This window comes from Microcaecilia unicolor, chromosome 8 (genome assembly GCF_901765095.1).
Source record: "Microcaecilia unicolor chromosome 8, aMicUni1.1, whole genome shotgun sequence".
Classification (NCBI taxonomy): Eukaryota; Metazoa; Chordata; class Amphibia; order Gymnophiona; family Siphonopidae; genus Microcaecilia; species Microcaecilia unicolor.
Window position 1 is genome coordinate 173,823,269 of NC_044038.1, and position 21,163 is coordinate 173,844,431.

The 21,163-nt window shown below is 44.4% G+C and overlaps 1 protein-coding gene across 3 annotated transcripts in view; it reads right to left on the bottom strand.

Annotated features, from left to right (window-relative positions):
* The window catches only part of SHROOM1 (shroom family member 1), an 83,956-nt gene that overhangs the window by 14,466 nt on the left and 48,327 nt on the right, over window positions 1-21,163 (bottom strand). For all 3 annotated transcript variants that reach the window (XM_030212044.1, XM_030212045.1, XM_030212043.1), the window contains exons 3-5: window positions 18,957-19,027; window positions 13,345-13,911; window positions 1,857-2,450 (exon numbers count right to left, since the gene is read on the bottom strand). In XM_030212044.1, the coding sequence (XP_030067904.1) occupies window positions 1,857-2,450; window positions 13,345-13,911; window positions 18,957-19,027 (1,232 nt within the window). The remainder of the gene's footprint in view (window positions 1-1,856; window positions 2,451-13,344; window positions 13,912-18,956; window positions 19,028-21,163) is intronic.

The window sequence follows — 21,163 nt, forward strand, 5'->3', positions numbered from 1 at the left end:
GATTTTCAAGCATAACATTTTTAGAAATACACCAGGGAATAAAAAAAAATAAATGCAACCAGAGATTAGCTGAGATTTTTACCATGACTTCAGTTCATGCTACATTTTTGTTTTATGGAAAAATCTACCTGGTTTAAGACCCCAGTTAGACAGATATTTATAGATATTTTTAGGGATCTCAGTTTGGGTATTAAGTAAAACAGTTTGTTCTATTGTTGCTTAAGTGACTTCAGAGGGACATTATTTTGCTCAATAAGCTAAGTATTATTCTTTTTTTTTTTTTGTTACATTTGTACCCCGCGCTTTCCCACTCATGGCAGGCTCAATGCGGCTTACATGGGGCAATGGAGGGTTAAGTGACTTGGCCAGAGTCACAAGGAGCTGCCTGTGCCTGAAGTGGGAATTGAACTCAGTTCCTCAGGGCCAAAGTCCACCACCCTAACCACTAGGTCCCTAGAAATATCTATAGATTTTTCCATATTATATAGTAACATAGTAGATGACAGCAGAGAAAGATCTGTACGGTCCATTCAGTCTGCCCAACAAGATAAACTCATATGTGCTATTTTATGTGTATACCTGACCTTGATTTGTATCTGCCATTTTCAGGGCACAGACTGTAGAAGTCTGCCTAGCACTAGCCCCACCTCCCAACCACTACTCACGCCTCCCACCACCACTAGCCCCGCCTCCCATCATGGAAGGACTATTTTGAGTACTATATGGAGTACTATTTTGAGCTATCTGCCTGAAAGATTATAACTCTGTACACTAGATAGATTAACATTTTTGTTTTAGGCACAAAATACTGAAAACCTCTCGAGGAAGCAGGACACATATACGCTCCTGCTGCACAAGTAACAGCGCTTGGTAAGTACCACCCATCCCCACCCATAATCTGCCCAGTACCCACCTCCTACTAAAGCCTGCGTTAACACACATTATTAATTCGCACATTAACCCCCCAATTCTATAAAAGTTGATAGAAATTGCATGTGCACTTCAATTGGCTTTTTAACAAGCAATTATTAGCACTAAATAGATTTAATTGGTACTTACGCACCTAAATTTTATGTGCGAGTAAAAAAAAATGTGGAAATGGGAGGGTCATAGATGGAACTGGGGCGTTCCTAACATTTATAAGTGTTGTTATAGAATGATTCAGTTGGGGCAAATGGCTGTGCCTAAAGTTAGGCGCAAGTCCTGGGTGTAAGCGCTATTCTATAAGCCGTGCCTAACTTTAAGCTCGGCTTATAGAATAGCGCTTTTTTTCTCCATATATATAGAATCTAGCCCTGTCAGGCCACACGGCAGCAGTTACCAAGCTTGTGTGGCAACAGGGTATTAACTGCTTAATGCACTTTAGTAAAAGGGTCCCTTAGTCTCATTAGTGAGGTGAAATTCTAGAGATCGCACGCTGAAGATGTTAGAAGTTTGAAGGTCATTTTTAAACTGATCACATTCTTCCAAAGTCCATGAGTTACATTCAAGTATAGCAGCAATTTATGGTTTCCTGGCACTTTTGCCTTGTTTGTTGGCACTGCACAACTTGAAGGATGTAGAGACTCTGCTACTCTCCTTACCTACAGCCTACGGGATAAGCTAAAGCTTAAACCAATGTCTATTCTACAAGTAATTACTGCACAAAGAACTGGCAATCAATATTCTAGCACAGAAATGATTCTCCCCGCCACGGAGCTAGAGTGAACCCTGCTTTCAAAAGTCTTTTCTCCATATCTACTGCAAGACAATGGGAGACACACCAAGTAGTTTAGTATGCAGGGAATGTACTGAGCACAGAACCAGCTATGCTTAACATTCATCACAATTTGAGATGAGCTTCATCGCTTACTTACTCATGTTCTTTCACCAGCCGAATTCCCCTCATTCTACTGGATCTGTCCATAGTTTGCAAGTTCACAGGAAACAGGCCGGCCATGAGATCTATAGCAGTCTTCCTAATGGGATGGAACTCAAGAACATCAACCAGAGACTTATCTTTGGACATGATCTCATGAATGAGCTCCTCATTTCTTTGATCTTCAGAGGACATCAACTTTACTTGTGATAGATCGGTTGCCTTCTGGGAAACACCAGGATTGTCATTATTTTTCTCTGGTTTAACTATTAGTGCTCCACAATTTGTTTCATTTTTATTTTGATCAAATGAAGTCATGGGCTGATCCATTATGTTACCCGAGCTAAATGTAACATTGTTGACGCCTACAAGATTTTGTAGGTTTCTTATTACACTTTTGCTCACCGGTGGATTTGTTCTTTCCTTTTCCAGCTCATTGTCTCTATTGACTTCTTCTCTGGAAGACAGTAGAGTGGTTTGAAAAGTAGGCTGCACACCAGAAGAGGGCTGGGAGCTTTGACCACCCCAGAACTCCTGAGAAACTTTATCTTTATCTTCAAGGTGTCCTTCAGCTGCAACAGGGTAATGCAGACTACGAGGAAAAGTAAGAATACACAAATTACGTGGCACATCCAAAAATCAGTAATCACGTGACAATTCTTTAAGCATACCGAATAATCAAAATGCGTCCTATCTTCAACAAATATAGATATTTGATCCAAAACACCTCAGTGGTGCAACTCGCTAACTTACTTCAATGGTTGCGAGATTTACAGCACCCACCTCCTCATTGGTGTGAAGGATATGGAAAATTTAACCGATTAATATAATTTTTACATTTTTATAATTTTTGAAGACTTAGATGTGATAATATCACTTCAAACTAGCACTTCTTTTGCCTTGGCCGTTAAAAGATTATCACAAATACTTAGCTTAAAGATTTTTAGCTACTGTCACAGAGGGAGAAGGCCATTGGGCCACCAGGGAAACATGTCCTGGGGGGAGGGGTTGAGGGGAGGGGTTAGAGGGCCTCATGCATGCGGGGGTGGGGGAACCTCCTGTTTCAGAAGTCCGGGCTTTACTTTTTTTTGTGACGGCCCGGACCTGTCAAACAACTTCTGTGGGAGGATTGTGTCTTGGGTGCATGGTCAGGTTCAGTCCTCCCGCAGAAGTACCCCCATGATCGAAACTAATAACGCACATGAATTTGCATGCTATTAGTTCTGATCATTGGGGCTTCAATTCCCTGTGCTGTTCCGGTGCTCATTTTTCAGCGCTGCTCGGAACAGCGTGGGGAATTTGATCAGCAGCCCCTCAGGACCAGGGTCAATCAGGCAGTGTCACTATCTTATGGCAAAAGTATATTTTACTATAAGTAGGAGAGAGGATCTTACTGTAGAAAAGCATTAGAACCACCAAACTGACAAGTCCCCAGTGTCTTTCTGGATTTGCCCATTTGCCCAGGCCATTAGTGATCCATCTGGTGCCATGCCTAACCCACCCAAGCTCTTAGAGGCAGTGTGAGAATGAATGAGACAGCCCGACGGTCATCTCCATGGCGCCCAAGTGAATCCATTCCTAACCTTGTTTTCAATAAGATGGTTTTCAAAAAGCTGGCCAAGTGGTCCTGATGCTTTAGTATAATGAAATTAATACTACTACTCCTGGAAAACTTAAATAGTAGGAGACAGTACTACTCTGTAGGGTTGATATAACAAATCCTCATCTGATAAGAACAAGGGTCTTAAAATACTAGGGACTTGAGAGAGGAAGTGACGTCACCGCCACTGATGGCAGCTTAGCTTCTGAGCTCCCGCTCCCTGAATTACAAAATCGCCATAAAAAGCACTCTCCAGCTAATTTAAAAGTGTTTGCAGCGTTCCTTACTGCTCCTCATCGGCAACAGCATGAGTAGAGCATCTTCAACGCGGCCTAAGGAGGCCCATAAATCGGCTGGCGGCGGGGCAAGTAAAACAGCTAAGCACCACGAGGCAATGGCGCGAGCGTCCCCGTCGGACTCAGACTCCGCACTGTCGATGTCAGAGTCGCGGAAGCCGCCGGCTAAAAAAGGAATCTCGGGCGAACTTCGCCAGATGCTCGCAGGTAGACAGGAGGATATTAAAAAATCGAAGGACGAGATCTTGGACAAGATGGAGGTACTAAGCTCCGACCTTCGCGAGCTGGGCAATAGAGTTGAAGAGGCGGAGGTAAAGCTGGAAGAGCACTCTGAGTCCCTGCTCTCGCACGAGGCCCACCTTCAAGCCCTGGATCAACAGAATAAAGACCTCACATACAAGCTCGATGACCTAGAAAACAGGGGACGTCGGAACAATCTTAGGTTCCGTGGAGTCCCCGAAGGAGGTGAGAACGAAGATGTCCCGCTTATTATACAAACACTATGTGCCTCCCTGCTGGGATCTGATGCTGCAGCGGCTAAGATAGAAATTGATAGAGCACATAGATCCCTCGGTCAGAGGCAGGAGAACAGAGCAAGGGACATTATCTCACGGTTCCACCGGTATGAATTGAAAGAACAACTGCTTAATTGCGCCAGGAAAAAGACTGACCTGGAATATGGCGGAGTAAAAATCTCTGTGTTTCAAGACCTTTCGCAGTTTACTCTACAGCAGAGACGCCTCATGAAACCGGCCCTGGACATTCTAACTAAAGAACACGTTACATATAGATGGGGCTTCCCTTTTTCGCTGAATTACACTCTCCAGGGAACCAAAAATAGAGTAACATCACTGTCAGAAGCTTGGGCATCCCTGCATGCGGCGGGCCTGGTGAAAACAAGCAAGCCTCCAGGTGACTTAGCATCCGCCACGAAGGCTAAACTTCAAAAATGGCAGCGGGTCCCTTCCACTACTAAAAGGAACAATTCGAAAAGAAGAGTTACCATGGAGGAAACCTGAATCACTGCTGTGGCAGCTTGATCGCTTTATCCTACACGAGGCCGCACTCTGCAAGGCGGTTGGAGGGACGATGGTTATGTCTGTGCCAATGGCTGGAAAAGCAGCAGGGAGTAACAACTGTAATGTTATGTTTTAAGAGTTATGTTACCTTAGCAAAAGGGACACTAAGATCCCTTATTACTGGAAGTTATGAGGGAGGAAAAGTGGGGTGGGGAATGTTGTGTTCAAGGTTGTAATGTTGCTGGGGATATAGGGGGGAGGTAGCTTAAATATTTGTGGGGTGAGCTGGGGTCCTTTATGAAGATGAGTGCATTCAGCATTGGGCAGAAAATTAAGGGACCTTGGTGGTTTAAGGGGTGATTCAGGGAGGGGTGAGGGAGCTGGTTGTGGGGATGAGGGTGTGTCACTTTCTTTCGTCCCACTATGGGGCCATGTGCCTCCGAGTTGGTGTTAGACAAGAGGGGTTGGGGGGGATATGGGAGAGTAGGGGGTCACTTAGAAGGCAAAGAGGGGGAGGGGCGGGTTGGGGGCATCACCGGTTTATTGGAACATCTGTACATGGAGTGATTGGAACCCATTTGTTTAGCCTTGACCTAGAATCCTTGTAATGTGTGCAGACCTTAAAATACTATCATATAATGTGAAGGGGTTGAACATGCCTCAAAAAAGGCAGAAACTGTTTAAAGAGTTACAACAGATAAAACCATATGTTGTACTGCTGCAGGAGACACATCTCCGCAGGGTGCATGAGCGACTCCTCTCACACTCAGACTATCCCAATGCCGTTTTTGCCTCCTCAGCAGATGGGTCCAAGAAGCGTGGGGTAGCGGTCTTGTTCCACAAATCCATTTTGCCCCAAATTCTAAACATTAAACGTGACCCGGGAGGGAGATTCCTGATGCTCCACATCATCATAGACCAAGTCGAACTTACGCTTGCATCTATATGCGCACCAAACGACCACCAGGGGTCCTTTTACACCAAAGTAAAGAACATATTAGCTACATTCACCAGGGGCTCTCTGATTTTGGGGGGTGACTTTAACAAAGTCATGGACCAGGCGCTGGACAGATCCGGGTCACCCCAGCAACAGGTGTCTAGAGACTCTCTGGCCTTAGGTTCTTTGGTCTATTCCCTGGGGACTTTAGATGTCTGGAGACTCAGTCATAAGACCATGAGGGACTATACATTTTTCTCCCCCGTACATAAGTCATACTCACGTATTGATTATATCTTCTTAGATGTTACTCTTGCTGAGAGGGGGCCACAAGCAGGAATTGGTAGTGCGACAATATCTGACCATGCCCCAGTATGGGTTACCTTGCCAACTATTAGGGCTGAGGTCAAAGACAAAAGATGGATGCTTAATACAGACTTGCTGCAGGAGGGGGAGGTGGTGGAGGGCTGTAGAATGGTCCTGAAGGAGTACCTGGAGTTCAATATGGAGTCGGGTCCACCCCTTGGAGTGGTGTGGGATGCAATGAAGGCAGTTTCGCGAGGCTACTTTATACAGTTAGCTAGTAAGCGTGCGAGAGTCCATAGAGCCCAGCTGGCACAGTGCCTGGCAAGGATTAGGCGTCTGGAGGCGCAACACAAGTCAAGTGGCTCTTCAGAGGTGCTGGAGGAGCTGCGGGGACAGAGGCTTCAGCTGGACTCTGTCTACTCTGAACAGCTAAGTTGGATACAAAATAGAACTAGGGTTCGATCTTACGAATTCACTAACAAAGCAGGGCATCTCTTGGCTATAAAGCTACGAAGACGAAAGGTGGACCGAGCGGTAACACATATTAAGGGGGAGAGGGGTGAAATGTTGAATACAGCTGAGTCCATAAGGAGGCGCTTTAGTGAATTTTATCAGGGGCTCTATGCACAAGAGATTAATCCTCCTGCTGAATCTATTCTAGAATACTTAGCTGACAGTGGCCTTGCCTCTTTCACAGAGCAGCAGAGGATCATGCTGGATGCCCCGGTCACTCCGGTTGAGATACAAAAAGCAATTCAGCATCTGCCCTCCTGTAAGTCACCGGGGTTGGATGGCTTACCCAATGAATTTTACAAGAAATTTGCCCTTGCGTTGGCCCCGCTGTTAGCTGATCTGTTTAACCTGAGTGGGAAGGGGGAGGCTCTGCCTGCTTCCATGTTGGAAGCCTGGATTGCGGTACTGCCTAAACCGAACAAGGACCACACAGACTGTGGGTCTTACCGCCCGATATCTGTTTTGAATGCAGATGTCAAAATCTTAGCTAAAGTCTTGGCCAACCGCCTGGCACCTTTGCTTCCAGCCGTCATCCACCCTGACCAGGTGGGATTTGTTTCATATAGAAAGGCTTCAGACAATACTAGGCGAGTGGTTGACCTAATGTATTTGGCAAAAAAAATGAATAAGCCCCTATGCCTTCTTAGCCTAGATGCCGAAAAGGCCTTCGACCGCGTGCATTGGCCATTTATGTACAAAGTGATGGAGGCATTTGGGGTAGGACCTCAGTTTCGGGGCTGGATTCAAGCGTTTTACAACTCTCCTAAGGCTTGTATACGAGTTAATGGGGGCAACTCTGCAACGATTCCTCTACATCAGGGTACTAGACAGGGCTGCCCCTTATCTCCCTTGCTATTCGCAATGGTGATGGAACCATTTGCTACCATGCTTAGGAATAACCCTGATATCTCGGGTCTCTCCATAGGTGGAAGAGAACACAAGCTATCCATATTTGCGGATGACGTGCTGTTGTTTGTCACTCGCCCCCTAACCACCTTCCCCGGGCTCTTGGGGGAGATTGAAGAATTCTCGACTGTGTCGGGCTTTAAAGTGAATATGTCAAAATCTGAAGTCTTGAATGTGTCTCTCCCGGAGGAGCTTGTGGGAACGTTGAGATCTACCTATGCCTTCCGGTGGGCTGACAGGAGCATTTGTTACCTGGGGGTCAATCTGACGGCCCGCCACTCCGAGCTCTTTGCTGTAAACTATAAGGGCTTGGCTGGGACACTCACTGAGGACCTTGGTAGATGGGGTGACCTGGATCTCTCCTGGTTTGGTCACATAGCTGCTGTAAAGATGAATGTTTTGCCGCGCCTGCTCTACCTTTTTCAAGCCCTCCCAATCAAGATGCCCCGGAAATTCCTAGTAACATTGCAGGAACGTATCATGCGCTTTATCTGGGCGGGGAAACGTCCGCGGCTGGCGCGCTCGGTCCTGTACCAAGATAAAAAGAGGGGAGGGTTGGGGGTACCCAACTTGGCCTGGTACTATAGAGCAGTTCAGGCGCGCGCGGCAGTGGAATGGTTTCAGGACTATCCGGATCGACAGTGGGTGCAACTGGAACAATACACCTTAGGTGCATGGCCCTTGGGGGCGCTCTTGTGGATCCCGAGTTCACTTAGATCCCTAGAGGGTGGCTTGTGTCCTTCCATATATGTTACCCTTTCTAATTGGGATAGTATGTTTCCCCGTGGACGTACTGAACTCTCCTGTCTGTCCCCTATAGCACACAACCCACTATTTTACCCAGGTACAATAAAGGGAGTATTCACTCGATAGTACAGGGGAGGTTTACAAAGGTGGGGCCAAATGTTTGAGGGGGATTCGCTGTTGACGTACTCAGAGGCTCTCGAGAGATTCCCTATAATAGGGTCGGACCGGTATGCTTACCTTCAGTTATCCACCTTTCTTAGGACACGGGCAGTTCGGGAGGTGGTGACCCGGGAAAAATCCGCACTTGAAGCCATATGTGAGGGGCCACCCAAAACTAGTGGGCTGGTCTCACGCCTCTACCACATTGTTAATAGGCAGTCCCAGAATTATACGCTTCATAGGAAAGGCTGGCAAGGGGAGCTGGGGTTGACAATGGAGGAGGCAACATGGGAGAGACTGGAGCGGGATGTGTTGGGGGTGTCGTCTCATGTGCCCTTCAAGGAGAATGCGGTAAAGGTGCTGTACCGATGGTACCTGACACCTGAGCGCCTCCAGCGCATTTTCCCCACCACAACGGGAGTATGCTGGAGAGGTTGCGGTGTAAAAGGCACAGCGGGACACATATGGTGGACTTGTAGGAAGATCAGTGCCTTCTGGAGATCTGTACATAACAGGCTGCAAAGATGGACGGGTAGCCCACTACCTTGGAACCCAACCTTTTTCCTGTTTCTGGCGGGGGTTGCAAATCGCCCTCAGACCCAGCAAATTTTTCTGAGGCAGGCTATATGCGCTGCTAGAGTTGTAATTGCAGCCCATTGGAAACAGTCTATAATCCCACCAATAACTAGGTGGATTCAAAAACTGAGGCTTATCTGCGAATTGGAAAGGCTAATAGCTGAGAGGCGCAACCACCTGAACAGATGGCACATGATCTGGGATCCTTTTCTTCTTCATGTATAATATGATTGCTGTTATCGGGTAGTGTGATGCTGGTTAGTGGGGTGGGATAGGGTGGGTGGGGGTGGGGGTGGGGGATGGGGATTAACATATATACAAAATTACAAATCTTGAAGTAATGGGCTGAGCATACTGAATAGTCTCCTGGGCGCACTCGTACGGCAAGAATTGTCTGGGTGGATGTGTATGCAGTGAGAATCCTACCATGTGTTGTATTATTTGTCATCCACAATACCATAAATTGGTTATGTACATTTGAAATGCACTATGCTGTATACGATGTGCTATGTATTTAAATCTGTGTTTTAAGTATTAATAAAGACTTCATGAAAATTAAAAAAAAAAAATACTAGGGACTTAAGACTGATTTTCAAGCAACACAAGCTAATCAGAAGTAAACTTCCATCACAGACTGAAAAGGAACAGAAGGGCACACTTCCCTGTAATTTATCCAGTTGCAAACTATGCCAAAATATTTCACAGGACCCCACAGTCATCCACAAAGGAAAGATATTCAACATAAAGGGATCTTTCACTTGCTCATCTTCCAATGTGGTATATATCATTCAGTGTAAAAAATGTAACGAAGGATGCTATATTGGAGAAACAGGCCAGATGCTTAAGACAAGATTCAATTTACATAGACATCACATGAACAATACTGGTGCCAGTAGGGCTCCCACCCCTGTTGGTCAGCATTTTACAGGACCAGGACACTGTACCAGTGACTTCACAGTGAGAATCCTGAAAGGTAACTTTAAAACCATACAAGAACGTAAGACCTTTGAAGTCAGAATCTAATATAATAAAACGCACCGTGAACGTTCTAATGAGGACAACGTTCTGAAGCCATCTGACGTCACTCCCTGGCTGTAGGGTTCGTGGCGTTCGTGGTGTGAAGCCACCCAGCCGTCTCTGCCCCGCCCTCGCGTCAAACGTCATGACGTCGAGGGCGAAAACAAAAACAAACAAATCCGGCAGCGCAGCGTCAGGGAAGGAGGCGGCGCTCCCGACGTCTCCAGCCTTCCCTTCGCTGTGTTCCGCCTTCTTCTGACGTCATCCTCCGTGGCGGAACACAGCGAAGGAAAGGCTGGAGACGTCGGGAGCGCCGCCTCCTTCCCTGACGCTGCGCTGCCGGAACCGCCACGGAGGTAAATTTAAAAAGAAGAAGAAAAAAAAAAATAGAAATAGGGGAGAGAGAAGAGAATGGGCAGTAAAGTTGAACAATGGGAGCGGGAGGGCAGGGGAGAAACGACAGCATGGATGCGAAGGGGGGGAGCATGGATGCGAAGGGGGGGAGAAGAGGGCAGGCCAGGCTGGGATATGGGAGAGAGAGGAGCATGGATGCGAGGGGGGGTCATGGAAGGGAGAGAGGGGACTTGCTGGAAAAGGATGAATGGAGGCGGCAGGGGACAGAGGAGCATGGATGGGCATGGATTGGGAGGGCAGGGCTCAGGGAGAGAGGGGAATTGCTGGAAAGGGATGAATGGAGGGGGCAGGGGACAGAGGAGCATGGATGGGCATGGATTGGGAGGGCAGGGCTCAGGGAGAGAGAGGAATTGCTGGATAGGGATGAATGGAGGGGACAGATGGGCATGGATGGGTATGGATTGCAGGGCAGGGCTCAGGGAGAGAGGGGAATTGCTGGATAGGGATGAATGGAGGGGACAGGTGACAGATGGGCATGGATTGGGAGGGCAGGCCTCACACTCTCATATACAATGTCTTTCTGACTCTCACTCTCACACACTCTGTCTCACACTGTATCACATTCACACTCTATGTGCCACACAGTCACTCACACACTCGCTTGGTCTCATACACTCACTCTCACAGAGAATCTGTGTCTCACACACACTCTCTCTCTCGCCCACACACACACACTCTCTCTCACACTGTGTCTAACATACACACTTGCACACACTCACATTCTCACACACACACTCTCTCACAAACACACTCACACCCAGACTCACTCTCTCTCTCACACACACACACTCACACTTTCACTCTGACTCTCAAACAGTCACTCTCACATACACTCTCCCAAACATACACACTCCGAGGAAAACCTTGCTAGCGCCCGTTTCATTTGTGTCAGAAACGGGCCTTTTTTACTAGTGATTGAATATTTTAACACCCAACAGAAAGGACTTAACAAGGATCTGGGGTTCCTAGCCCATTATAAACCATAAAGCTGTATTTCTCTGTTGATCACCCCACCCCTCAATTATCCACACCCATCCTGTTAGAATATCAATGATATGCTTTGATGTCCCCATGCATACCTCGTACCCACCCCCATCCTCCCACCCTGTCAGACTGTCATAGTAATGCTTGAATGTTTTCACTTATATACACTGTCAGCTAGCACATTTATTTCCAATCTGACGAAGAAGGCAACCTTCGAAAGCTAATCAAGAAATGTATTAAGTTATGTCCAATAAAAAAGGTATCATCTTATTTTCTTTTCCATGTTTTATTTTGTTTGATTTCTATTGATAACCTTAAGAGTGGACTAACACGGCTACCACACTCCTCTACAAGCAAGGTGTGAAAGCCGACATTAAGTTAAAGCTGGAGAAAATTCAAGTAGATGAAATAAGGCAGCCAGGCACGAAGACTGAACTACGTCTGTTCACAACGACTTAACTGCCGTGGTTTCCATCTTAAATGTCCAACAGCACTCTGAAAAAAACCCCAAACTGTTTCTTTTATGAGCTGCATCCTGATCAAAGCTTCTACAGTATTTTTCTTTAGTATAATAAGGGTAAAAGATAAAAATGTTTATTTCACTTTATTTGTTGCCTTTTTAACAAATCACCAAGGTTAAAAATATCTTGCGTTTTTTAAAATAAAAATTAATAATTATTAAAACTTCTTTAAAGCGAAGTGTATGGTTAAATTATTAAAAAAACAAATTCTGTTAAACCAAGTGCTTCTGATATAGAGACCCTTTTCTCTAGTGGGGATACTTTTTTACATATTACCACAAGCACCTACTTGGCAATACACATTAGTTTGCTGGAAACAACTTCCGGAAACAAGCCATCATCTCTTTCACCCTTCCTTACAACAACTGCAACAAGTGAGAAATTCTAACCTGAACAGAGGGCATTCATGCGATGATTCTGTGTGTCCTCTCAGAGCATTTCACACAGACTGTGCAGAAACACTTACCCCCCCCCTTGCCATACGTTAATGCCAACACAGTGGGTACTGCCGTGCGGCTTAGTAAACAAGGGGGTTAGTCTAGTGACTTTCAATGTGGCAACTGAATAGTGTTTCACTGGTACACTAACAAGTTCTATACATTGTACTGAAATGTTTTAAACAAAATACTTTTTGAAATGGTTGTCTGTAGCTTATGGTTTCATTATTAATGTCATAAAGCTACTTCTACGGTCTGCGCCCTTATCGTGGCTGAATAGATATGGATGGCCTGGAGTGTAAATTTTAAGGGGCTTCGACATTAGCTTCAGAACTTTTAGTACAGGAACAGTGCTGGGTAGACTTTTATGGTCTGTGCCGTGAGAAAGGCAGGGACAAATCAAACTCGGGTATACATTTAAAGTAGCACATACCATGTAAAATGAGTTTATCTTTTTTGGATGGACCGTTCAGGTCTTTATCTGCCGTCATTTAGTATGTTACTATGTTACTCTTTGGGGTTCTACATGGAATGTTGCTACTAATTGGGATTCCAGAATCTTCAGAACATTTAATACAAGAACAGTGCTGGGCAGACTTCTACGGTCTACGCCCTGACCGTGACTGAATAGATATGGATGGCCTAGAGTGTAAATTTTAAGGGGCTTCAACGTTAGCTTCAGAACTTTTAGTTCAAGAACAGTGCTGGCCAGACTTCTACAGTCTATGCCCTGTTCGTAACTGAATAGATATGGATGGGCTAGAGTGTAAACTTAAGGGGCCTTGACGTTGGCTTCAGAAATTTTAGTACATGAAGCATGCTGGGCAGATTTCTACGGTCTGTGCCCTGAGAATGACAAGGAAAAATCAAACTCAGGTATAAAGTATCACATACCATGTAAAATGAGTTTATCTTGTTGGGCAGACTGGATGGACTGTTCAGGTCTTTATCTGCCATCATTTACTATGTTACTATGCTACTATGCTACTATGTTACACAGTAAAGTAAAAATCAAAGGAATGCAATGATTTTAGGGAACAGATGTAGCCATTACCTAGTTTCCTGCCCCTCTTCTGAAGCAACAGGAAGCACTGGAAGTGGTGGGATGTAAGTCGCCTCTTCGTTCTTTGAGGGAGGTTTGATAGCATAATCAGCAGATTCTTCTGTATTGCTCCACATATCCTTGAGGAAGACTTCATCTTCCTCCGTGAGAGGGAGAGGCTGGTATGTTGGAGGTAGCTCTGGAATCAGAGAGGGAGGTGTATCTTCTGCATGGGACTTGACGGAAGCAGGTTTTTCATATGCCGGACTTGTCCTTTCTGTTTTTGCAGGAAGCTCCACCACATGGTCCTTTGTCATGTACTTGGGGAGACTTCCTGATCCATTTTCCAGACTCTGTGATCTAGTTTTTAGGCCCAACTCGTACTCTGGCCCTGGCCATACTACTGGGTCTTTCTTAAGGTGCGGCTGATCCGTGCTTTGATTGAACCCTGGAAGCCTGATCACTTCTGAAATTCCTGTTTCTTCTATAGCTTTTCCTTTTCCTGTGGAAGGCTGGGCTCTCAGCTTCTCAGTGAAAACACCAGATACTCCATCAGCAATGCTAGCCTCATTCGGAGCACTGGAACGGCAAATTAAAAAGTAAATAGGTATAATGAAATTTTACATAATGCCATGCAAATAAATTTGTATAAGATAGACAAAAGGGTTTTATTGCTGGTTCATTTACAGAAAGTGCTAACAAACTCTATTTATATATGGTGAGCGCCCTCTAGTGGGTGCTCTCTAGGAGGGGATCAAAGTGTACAGATGAAAGGCCTGTTGATTTATGAAGGGGTCCTTTTACCAATCTGCAGTAAAAGGGGGCCTGCGCTGGCATCAGTGCATATTCTGGACGTGCGCTGAGGCCTCCTTTTCCTGCAGTGGGTAAAAGGCTGTTTTTGTTTTGTTTAAAGAAATGACTGTGCAGCAAGTGAACCACTTGCCGTGTTGTGTAGCTATTTCGGAGGGGAGCACTTACCGCCACACAATGAGGTGGTGGTAAGGGCTAACGCGCTAACCCGGCAGTAACCGAGCAGCACCCGGCACTGCCTGATTACCGCTGGGTAAACACCGGTGCTACAAAAATAAAATAGGTTTCTATGTAAAGGACTAGTAACATTGATTAGCAAGCAAGGGGTATCAATTGCCTCCAGCATTTGGCTAAAGTGTATTCTCTGTGAGGAGTTTTCTAGCTGCCTTCCCAATATGGAAAGCTGGGGATGAATTATATGATGTAGCTAGGGTTGCCAACTTTTTGACAGAGAAAAACCCAACACCTGAATACCTTGTTTTCTCTCCCTCCTAGGCCCAACTAGTTTATTGCTCTGTCTTTCTCTCTATCTCTATTCTCTCCAGTCCAGCATTTCTATCCCTCTCCCTCGGCTTGTTCCTGTTCCTCTCCAATGTCCCGCCTCCTCTGATGCAATTTCCTGTTTCCACAAGGTCAGGACATTGGAGAGGAACAGGAATGGTCCTGAGCCCAGCCACAGTGCTTTAATTGCTGCCATTGATGCACATGGGGGGAGGAGAGGTAGGGGAGGGAGACAGATAGAAACGCTGGACTCCAGAGAATAGAGGTAGAGAGGAGGACAGAGATATAAATTGCTGAGAGAGACAGAGAGAAGTCAGTTATTTTAAAAAACACAGCTTTTATTAGTGCCAGTTTTCAGGGTCTGTGGCAGCCAGCCTGACCATTAAAAAACTGGCCAGGCTGGCTCAGAATCAGTCAAAAAATAGAGGGGGGTTTGGATGGAAACTTGTGTCTCATTTCTGCCAAGCTCACTCTATGGCAGTGTTCTTCAGTGCAAGGTCCGGAGGTCGATGGCAGCCCCTTGAGACTTCTGGGGCAGCCCCCATCATCACTCTGGTTTTTTTCTCTACTCTCTATTTTTTCTCTATTTTATCCAAGCTCACAACAGAAAGGGGGAAGTAGATGGGGAGAAGAACCTCATGCTTGAAGGACAATGCATTTCTCAGTAGAAGAAGAGAATGCATTTGGAAATGCCCAGCTCCTTGAGGATACCCCCCCAATGAAAAGTTTGAAAGTGGGCTGGTAGGGTAGATGTCATCGACACACACTGGTCAGCAGTGTCGCGTCCTTGCATGGGAAGATATCTGATGGCTCTTCTTCAGCTCATTTGGATCCAAAGTGGCCCCAACTTAAAAATGAGTAAAGACCACTGCTCTATGGGGTGCAGAACTATCGTCAGTGGGATCCCAGGTGCTGACATAGGCCCAGGGTTAAATAACAGGAGGACTGGAAAGGGTTATTTGTCATTTCACCTGAGCGAGAAGCAGAGTGAGAGACTGCGCAGCGTCTGTGACTAGTTGGCGTCAGGTATCATTATTTGAACTGTGCCTGGATGAGAGGCTGGAAGACACTGTTGGTGTGTAGGAGTCACCTTAAAACTAGAAGTTATTTCTCCCCTGGCCCTTAGGACCAAAGCCACAAATCTCATCCGTAGCCTCTGGAGCACAAATACAGGGATATGCTAGGGAAACTGTAACACTTGTAGAAATAAGGATCTGCAAACATGTCCATCTGGACCAAGACTGTGGTTCCAAACCATACTAGTATATCTGAATGTAATTCACCTTGAGCTACTACTGAAAAAGATGTGAGCAAAATCCACATAAATAAATAATAATACTTTTTCTTGTAAAGGCCTGTCTCACTAGACTTTGCATCTATATGACTTAAAAATACCGCATGAGCTCAGAAATTATGTAAAGCTTGGGGGCAATTTCTCCAAATGGGTTATTTTTGCGCATACAATCAAAAACAAACAAACAAAAATTAATCCACTGTAGAAACAAATCTAGAATTATTTTACAACTGAGCTTTCTTGACAGAACAACTCTGTTTTAGCCATATAGTGAAACTCTGCCACCAGATATTGGGGTAGGAAAAAGCCTCAGAGCGCACACAACCTCATGACTCGCTGCTACAGTATTGTCAGCTGTTCAATCACCAGCTTAAAAAACCTCCCCTGCTTTTTATCTTCTCAATTCTTAATTTCTTCATATTTAAATTTATTTTAAAAAAAGACAAATTTTATAGTGCTGAAAAAGCTACCTTTCTTTAAATAAAATTAATTGATTGTTGTTCATCTTGTCAAGCCTTACTCATTTTATGTAGAGAGATGTGGTAGCTGTGTTAGTCCACTTCTAAAGCCAGTCAATAGAAATAGAATAAAATAAAACATAGAAAAGAAAATAAGATGATACCTTTTTTATTGGACTAACTTAATATATTTTTTGATTAGCTTTCGAAGGTAGCCCTTCTTCGTCAGATCAGAAATAAACAAATTTTGATAAGTAACAGCATATATAAGTGAAACATCAAAGTATTTCAGTGACAGTCTGAAAGAATGAGGGAGGGGTGGGCTAGGTGAGAAACAGAGAGGGCTGAGAGGATGATGGACAGGGAGATATGCATGGTGGTCAGAGGGTGACAAAGCAGTGAACTTTCATGGTTTATAATGGGCTAGAAAACCCAGATCTTTGTTAAGTCCAGTCTGGTGGGTGTCGAAATATTTAATCATTTTGACTTCAAAGGTCTTGCGTTCCTGTATTGTTTTAAAGTTTCCTTTAACTATTCTCACTATAAAATCATTAGTACAGTGTTCTGGTTTTGTAAAGTGTTGTCCCACATAGACATCATATGAAAAATGCCAGTGCCAACCAAGATGTTACCTCTGTGGGACAGCACTTCACATACCTCTTTGTTATGGCTCCTCTTGGTTGTTTGAGGTTATTTTTGATTACATTTTACACTGATCAAAACTTGTATGTAATTTTATTTGCTGCAAACTACTTTGTAGCTATCAGGGACGGATGAGTTTTCATATTATAGCATGTTCTTAAAGGGCAGTTTGAACACTGCTGTCCAAATAAAAGACCAGAGTCAAACTCTAATGCTGGATGTGGAGATTTGCATTCCTTGGCCACTCTCACTACCCAGCACACTAGCAGCAAAATGTGGAAGCCTAAGATCACTCAGCATACTCTGGGTACAAGAGCAAACTCATTTCTGGCTGGTGAAAAGCAAGTCCAGTTGCAGTTACTGACTCAAAAGCTCCATCAGGAAGTCCCAAGGACTTTAAAACCAGCAGGAATGGATCACTTCCAGAAGTATACCTTTTCACATTTGAAAACTGCAAAACCCACATGCTAGAGTCTTCGTCAGAATCTGCCCATTTATGGATTGTGTTCCAGTGAGTATTTCTGGCTTAAGCTCCAGATGCTATTTCTCTGCAGATCAGATGGTGGAGCTCAGAATTCAAGGAAAGGCAGAACAGAATCAAAGCTAAAAGCAAAGCTGTGTATATGTGTCTGTCCCTGAGGAAATGATTACTGCAGATTAACAAAAGCAGGTCAAGCTGTACCTGTCATTTGTTTCCCCCCCCCCCCCCCCCCCCCCCAACATCAGAATTCACCATTCTTTTATGCTACAGTTTGAAGCTTTTCCTTTTGAAGTGTGACTGTTTTCCTTTGTGGGATAAAGTGGGGGATAAAGTAATTTAATTTAGCCTGTGCAAGTGAGTCAAGAGCTTTTACTAGAAGCTGGTAGGAAATCTTTCCATATTACGAATCATGAAAAAAAAAAAAGGGTTACTCCTGAAGATCAAAAATCCAAGTGAGCCTAAGCAAACAACAGATTTGTTTTTATATTGCGAGTGGTTAAAGGAACAGCGCTAGTGAGATTTATTCCAAACCAACTTTCCTGCTTCTAAGTTTCTGGACACCTGTCTTATTGTCCTTTTGTCCACATATACACAACACACACACATATTTGGAAAACAGAAAAATATATATTTACTGGTCAATATTCAGAATGATTCAACTGGCCAGAAACAGCTGTTGTTACCTTCCCTCCGAAAGGGTTAGAACCCTTCCCTGCACCAAAGGGAGATGGGGAGGAAGTGGGGGAGGGACCCAGGACCCTACTACTACTTATCATTTCTATAGCGCTACTAGACATACGCAGCACTGTACACTTGAACATGAAGAGACCCCCGAGTTTAGCACCCCAGAGACTGGAGAGGAAAAAATTGCTCTCTTCCTAGCCTCTACACTGGATTCCCCAGGCACAGAAGGGTAATTTTTTTTTTTTTTTTAAGTAGAGAAAGAGAGAGACTAATGGGCTTACCTCCTACCTGCTGGAGACTGAGAAAATACTGAAGCTAGGGTCACATGGCCAGGGCTCTTATTGGCTCTCTAGAGTCAGAAGTTTCTCAGTCTCCACCTGCTGGAAGGCGTGCACAACCCATCAGTCCAACCCTGGCCTGGCCGGAGGGATGCTAAGGAATATATATTTACTGGTCAATATTCAGAATGATTCAACTGGCCAGAAACAGCTGTTGTTAGCACCTAAGCGAAAGCTGGCTATTTGGGGGGGGGGGCTTTCCATAGGCGGCGTCAGCACTTTACCGGCTGCATAAAACACAGTTCTATCTTTACGCTGCAACCTATAGCTGGTTAAGTTCTGAATATCAACTTAAGTGGCCATGTGTTAGCCAGGGCCAAATTAAATGGACATTTCGCTGCACACCAGGAAAGTATTAGTGTAAGTCAAAGATAAATCTTCCAACCCAAAAGCCTTCTGAAGGAAGTTACTCTTACCCAGAGGGAACTGCTTGTTGGCCCTTCCCATTCTGATCTGGCGCTGTGCAGGCTGCGCTTCTGCTGGATCCCTAAAAATGATGGAAACATAACAAGGCATTTTTTTGGATTTATTTCACATCCTGGGCTGCAAGAACAAAGTGAATCAAGGCAGAATACTTCAACCAAGTGGAGGGTATGATAAATGCCACCCAAAAAGATACTGCTGCCATGCATCATACTGCCCAGGGCTCTTTTGTGAGATATATTTGGAACATATGGCAAGAAGAAAAATCAAAATCATGCCACAAGTCCCCATGGAAGCACACTGAAGAAAACTACACCAATTACGGTTCTACTTTGTTTATTTTCTGAGCACAACAAAATCCTGATGGCTTTTTAAGTCAAAAGCAAAGGCCTATCGCTCCACATGCAGGACAAGTATCTTGAATAGCATCAGGCATGCCACTCACGGTACCCTAGTGCTTTCTACCTGCACTGCAGAAGTCACCTACTGGTTAGAACAAAATGCTGATCACCAGGGAAGCCAGGGTGCAAATCCTGCCTCACCTGCTGACGTATCTTGTGATCATGGGTTAAGTCATTTCAGGACTATATTTACTAAGCCACAGTAAAATATTTACAACCTAATAAAAACCCATCCTATAATCTATAGAGAAGAACAAGTATAGGTAATAATAAACCTCGAGTGTACAAAAAAATAGAATGTGAAATATAGGAAGCACTTCAATAAGGACCCACCCGAGTCCATAAGCAACTCATGAAATTGGCTCTGATTTAGCAGGCTTTCCAAAGTGCTCTCCTTACATCATAGAACCACCCCAGTGCTCAAAATATAAGATATCCATTAATACGTTCTGCATTCAATTTTCCCACATTCGCCAAAGTTGAAGCTCCCATAGTTGTATTGGGTATTTAGTGCTTCACAGTAAAATATTTGATAGCCTCACCCCTTAACAGTAATACTTTGAGAGTTATGCCAGGGGCCGAGTCTGCCATTTTGACTATGAGATCTGCCAGGGCAGGATAACGAGGACGAAATTGCTCCTATCTCCCTCTACCTCCCCCCTTACTACTCACTAGGGAGATCCCTGGTAAGAGCTGGGAGATAATGCAATCAAAGGAAGATTGATTTGAACATGGATGGGGGTGGAAGTTGCTTCATGAGAGGGAAGTTAACACCCAGCCAGCCACTAAAAGTAAAAAAAACAAACAAACAAACAAACCAACCAACCTTATTTTGCCCCTCATTTTCGCAAATCCCTGAAGACCTACCTATTCAACAAGGCATACCAACAACAGCAGTAACTATAAATGTAACACATTACAACCCATATATTATCAACAATGTTCTCGCTCATATCTATTTGCTTGAAATTCAATCAGGCTATTTTCTATGACATCTCCACCTTACTATCAGTAACGTCTTCTAATTATATTTACCTGCCTAAAATTCGATCATGCTACTTTCTATGTAACAACAACTGTTATCTCTTTAATCTACTATCTACTAATAACGACACATTATAAGCCACATTGAGCCTGCAAAGAGGTGGGAAAACGTGGGATACAAATGCAATAAATAAATAAATACATTTTATATTTTTCTTTAAAATAAAACATTTCTAATAAAAAAAAACAGTAATTGTTCTGAAATTTTCTGACCTTTTCTTTTGGGTCTGCTTATTTGTGTGTTTCTGTGAGTTTCCACTGATAGTTACAAGACAGGAATTTCTGGCTGACCACAAACTGACAAGACCATTGCCATGACATCCCAACCATCTTGTTACAAACAAACTGACCAGACCCCCCCTCCCTGTTGTCATGACATCCCAACTGCTTGTTACTAAGCAGAGGTGTGGCAAGGACACTAAGGCCCTATCACGGGTCTCCTATGTACTTGCAGGATTGCTGATTGGGTGATATATGAGGTGGACCTTTGTGATGGGAAGGGTTTATAAGTAACTGCTCATCTAAAGAGACTCTGAAATAGTCCGGATGGCAGGAGAGTTTCATATCCTTGCCACAGCCTGTTTCCAGGGGGGATATTCTTCCCCTCCAATAGAAACTAATTCTCTATAACTACGAATCTTTCTTTCATTCATTCTTTCTTTCTCCCTTTCTTTATGTTCTTTCTCTCTGTTCTGTGACCTTTGTATGAGGAACAAACTCTCCTTCCTTCTTTTTCTCTTCTTTATATAATTAGT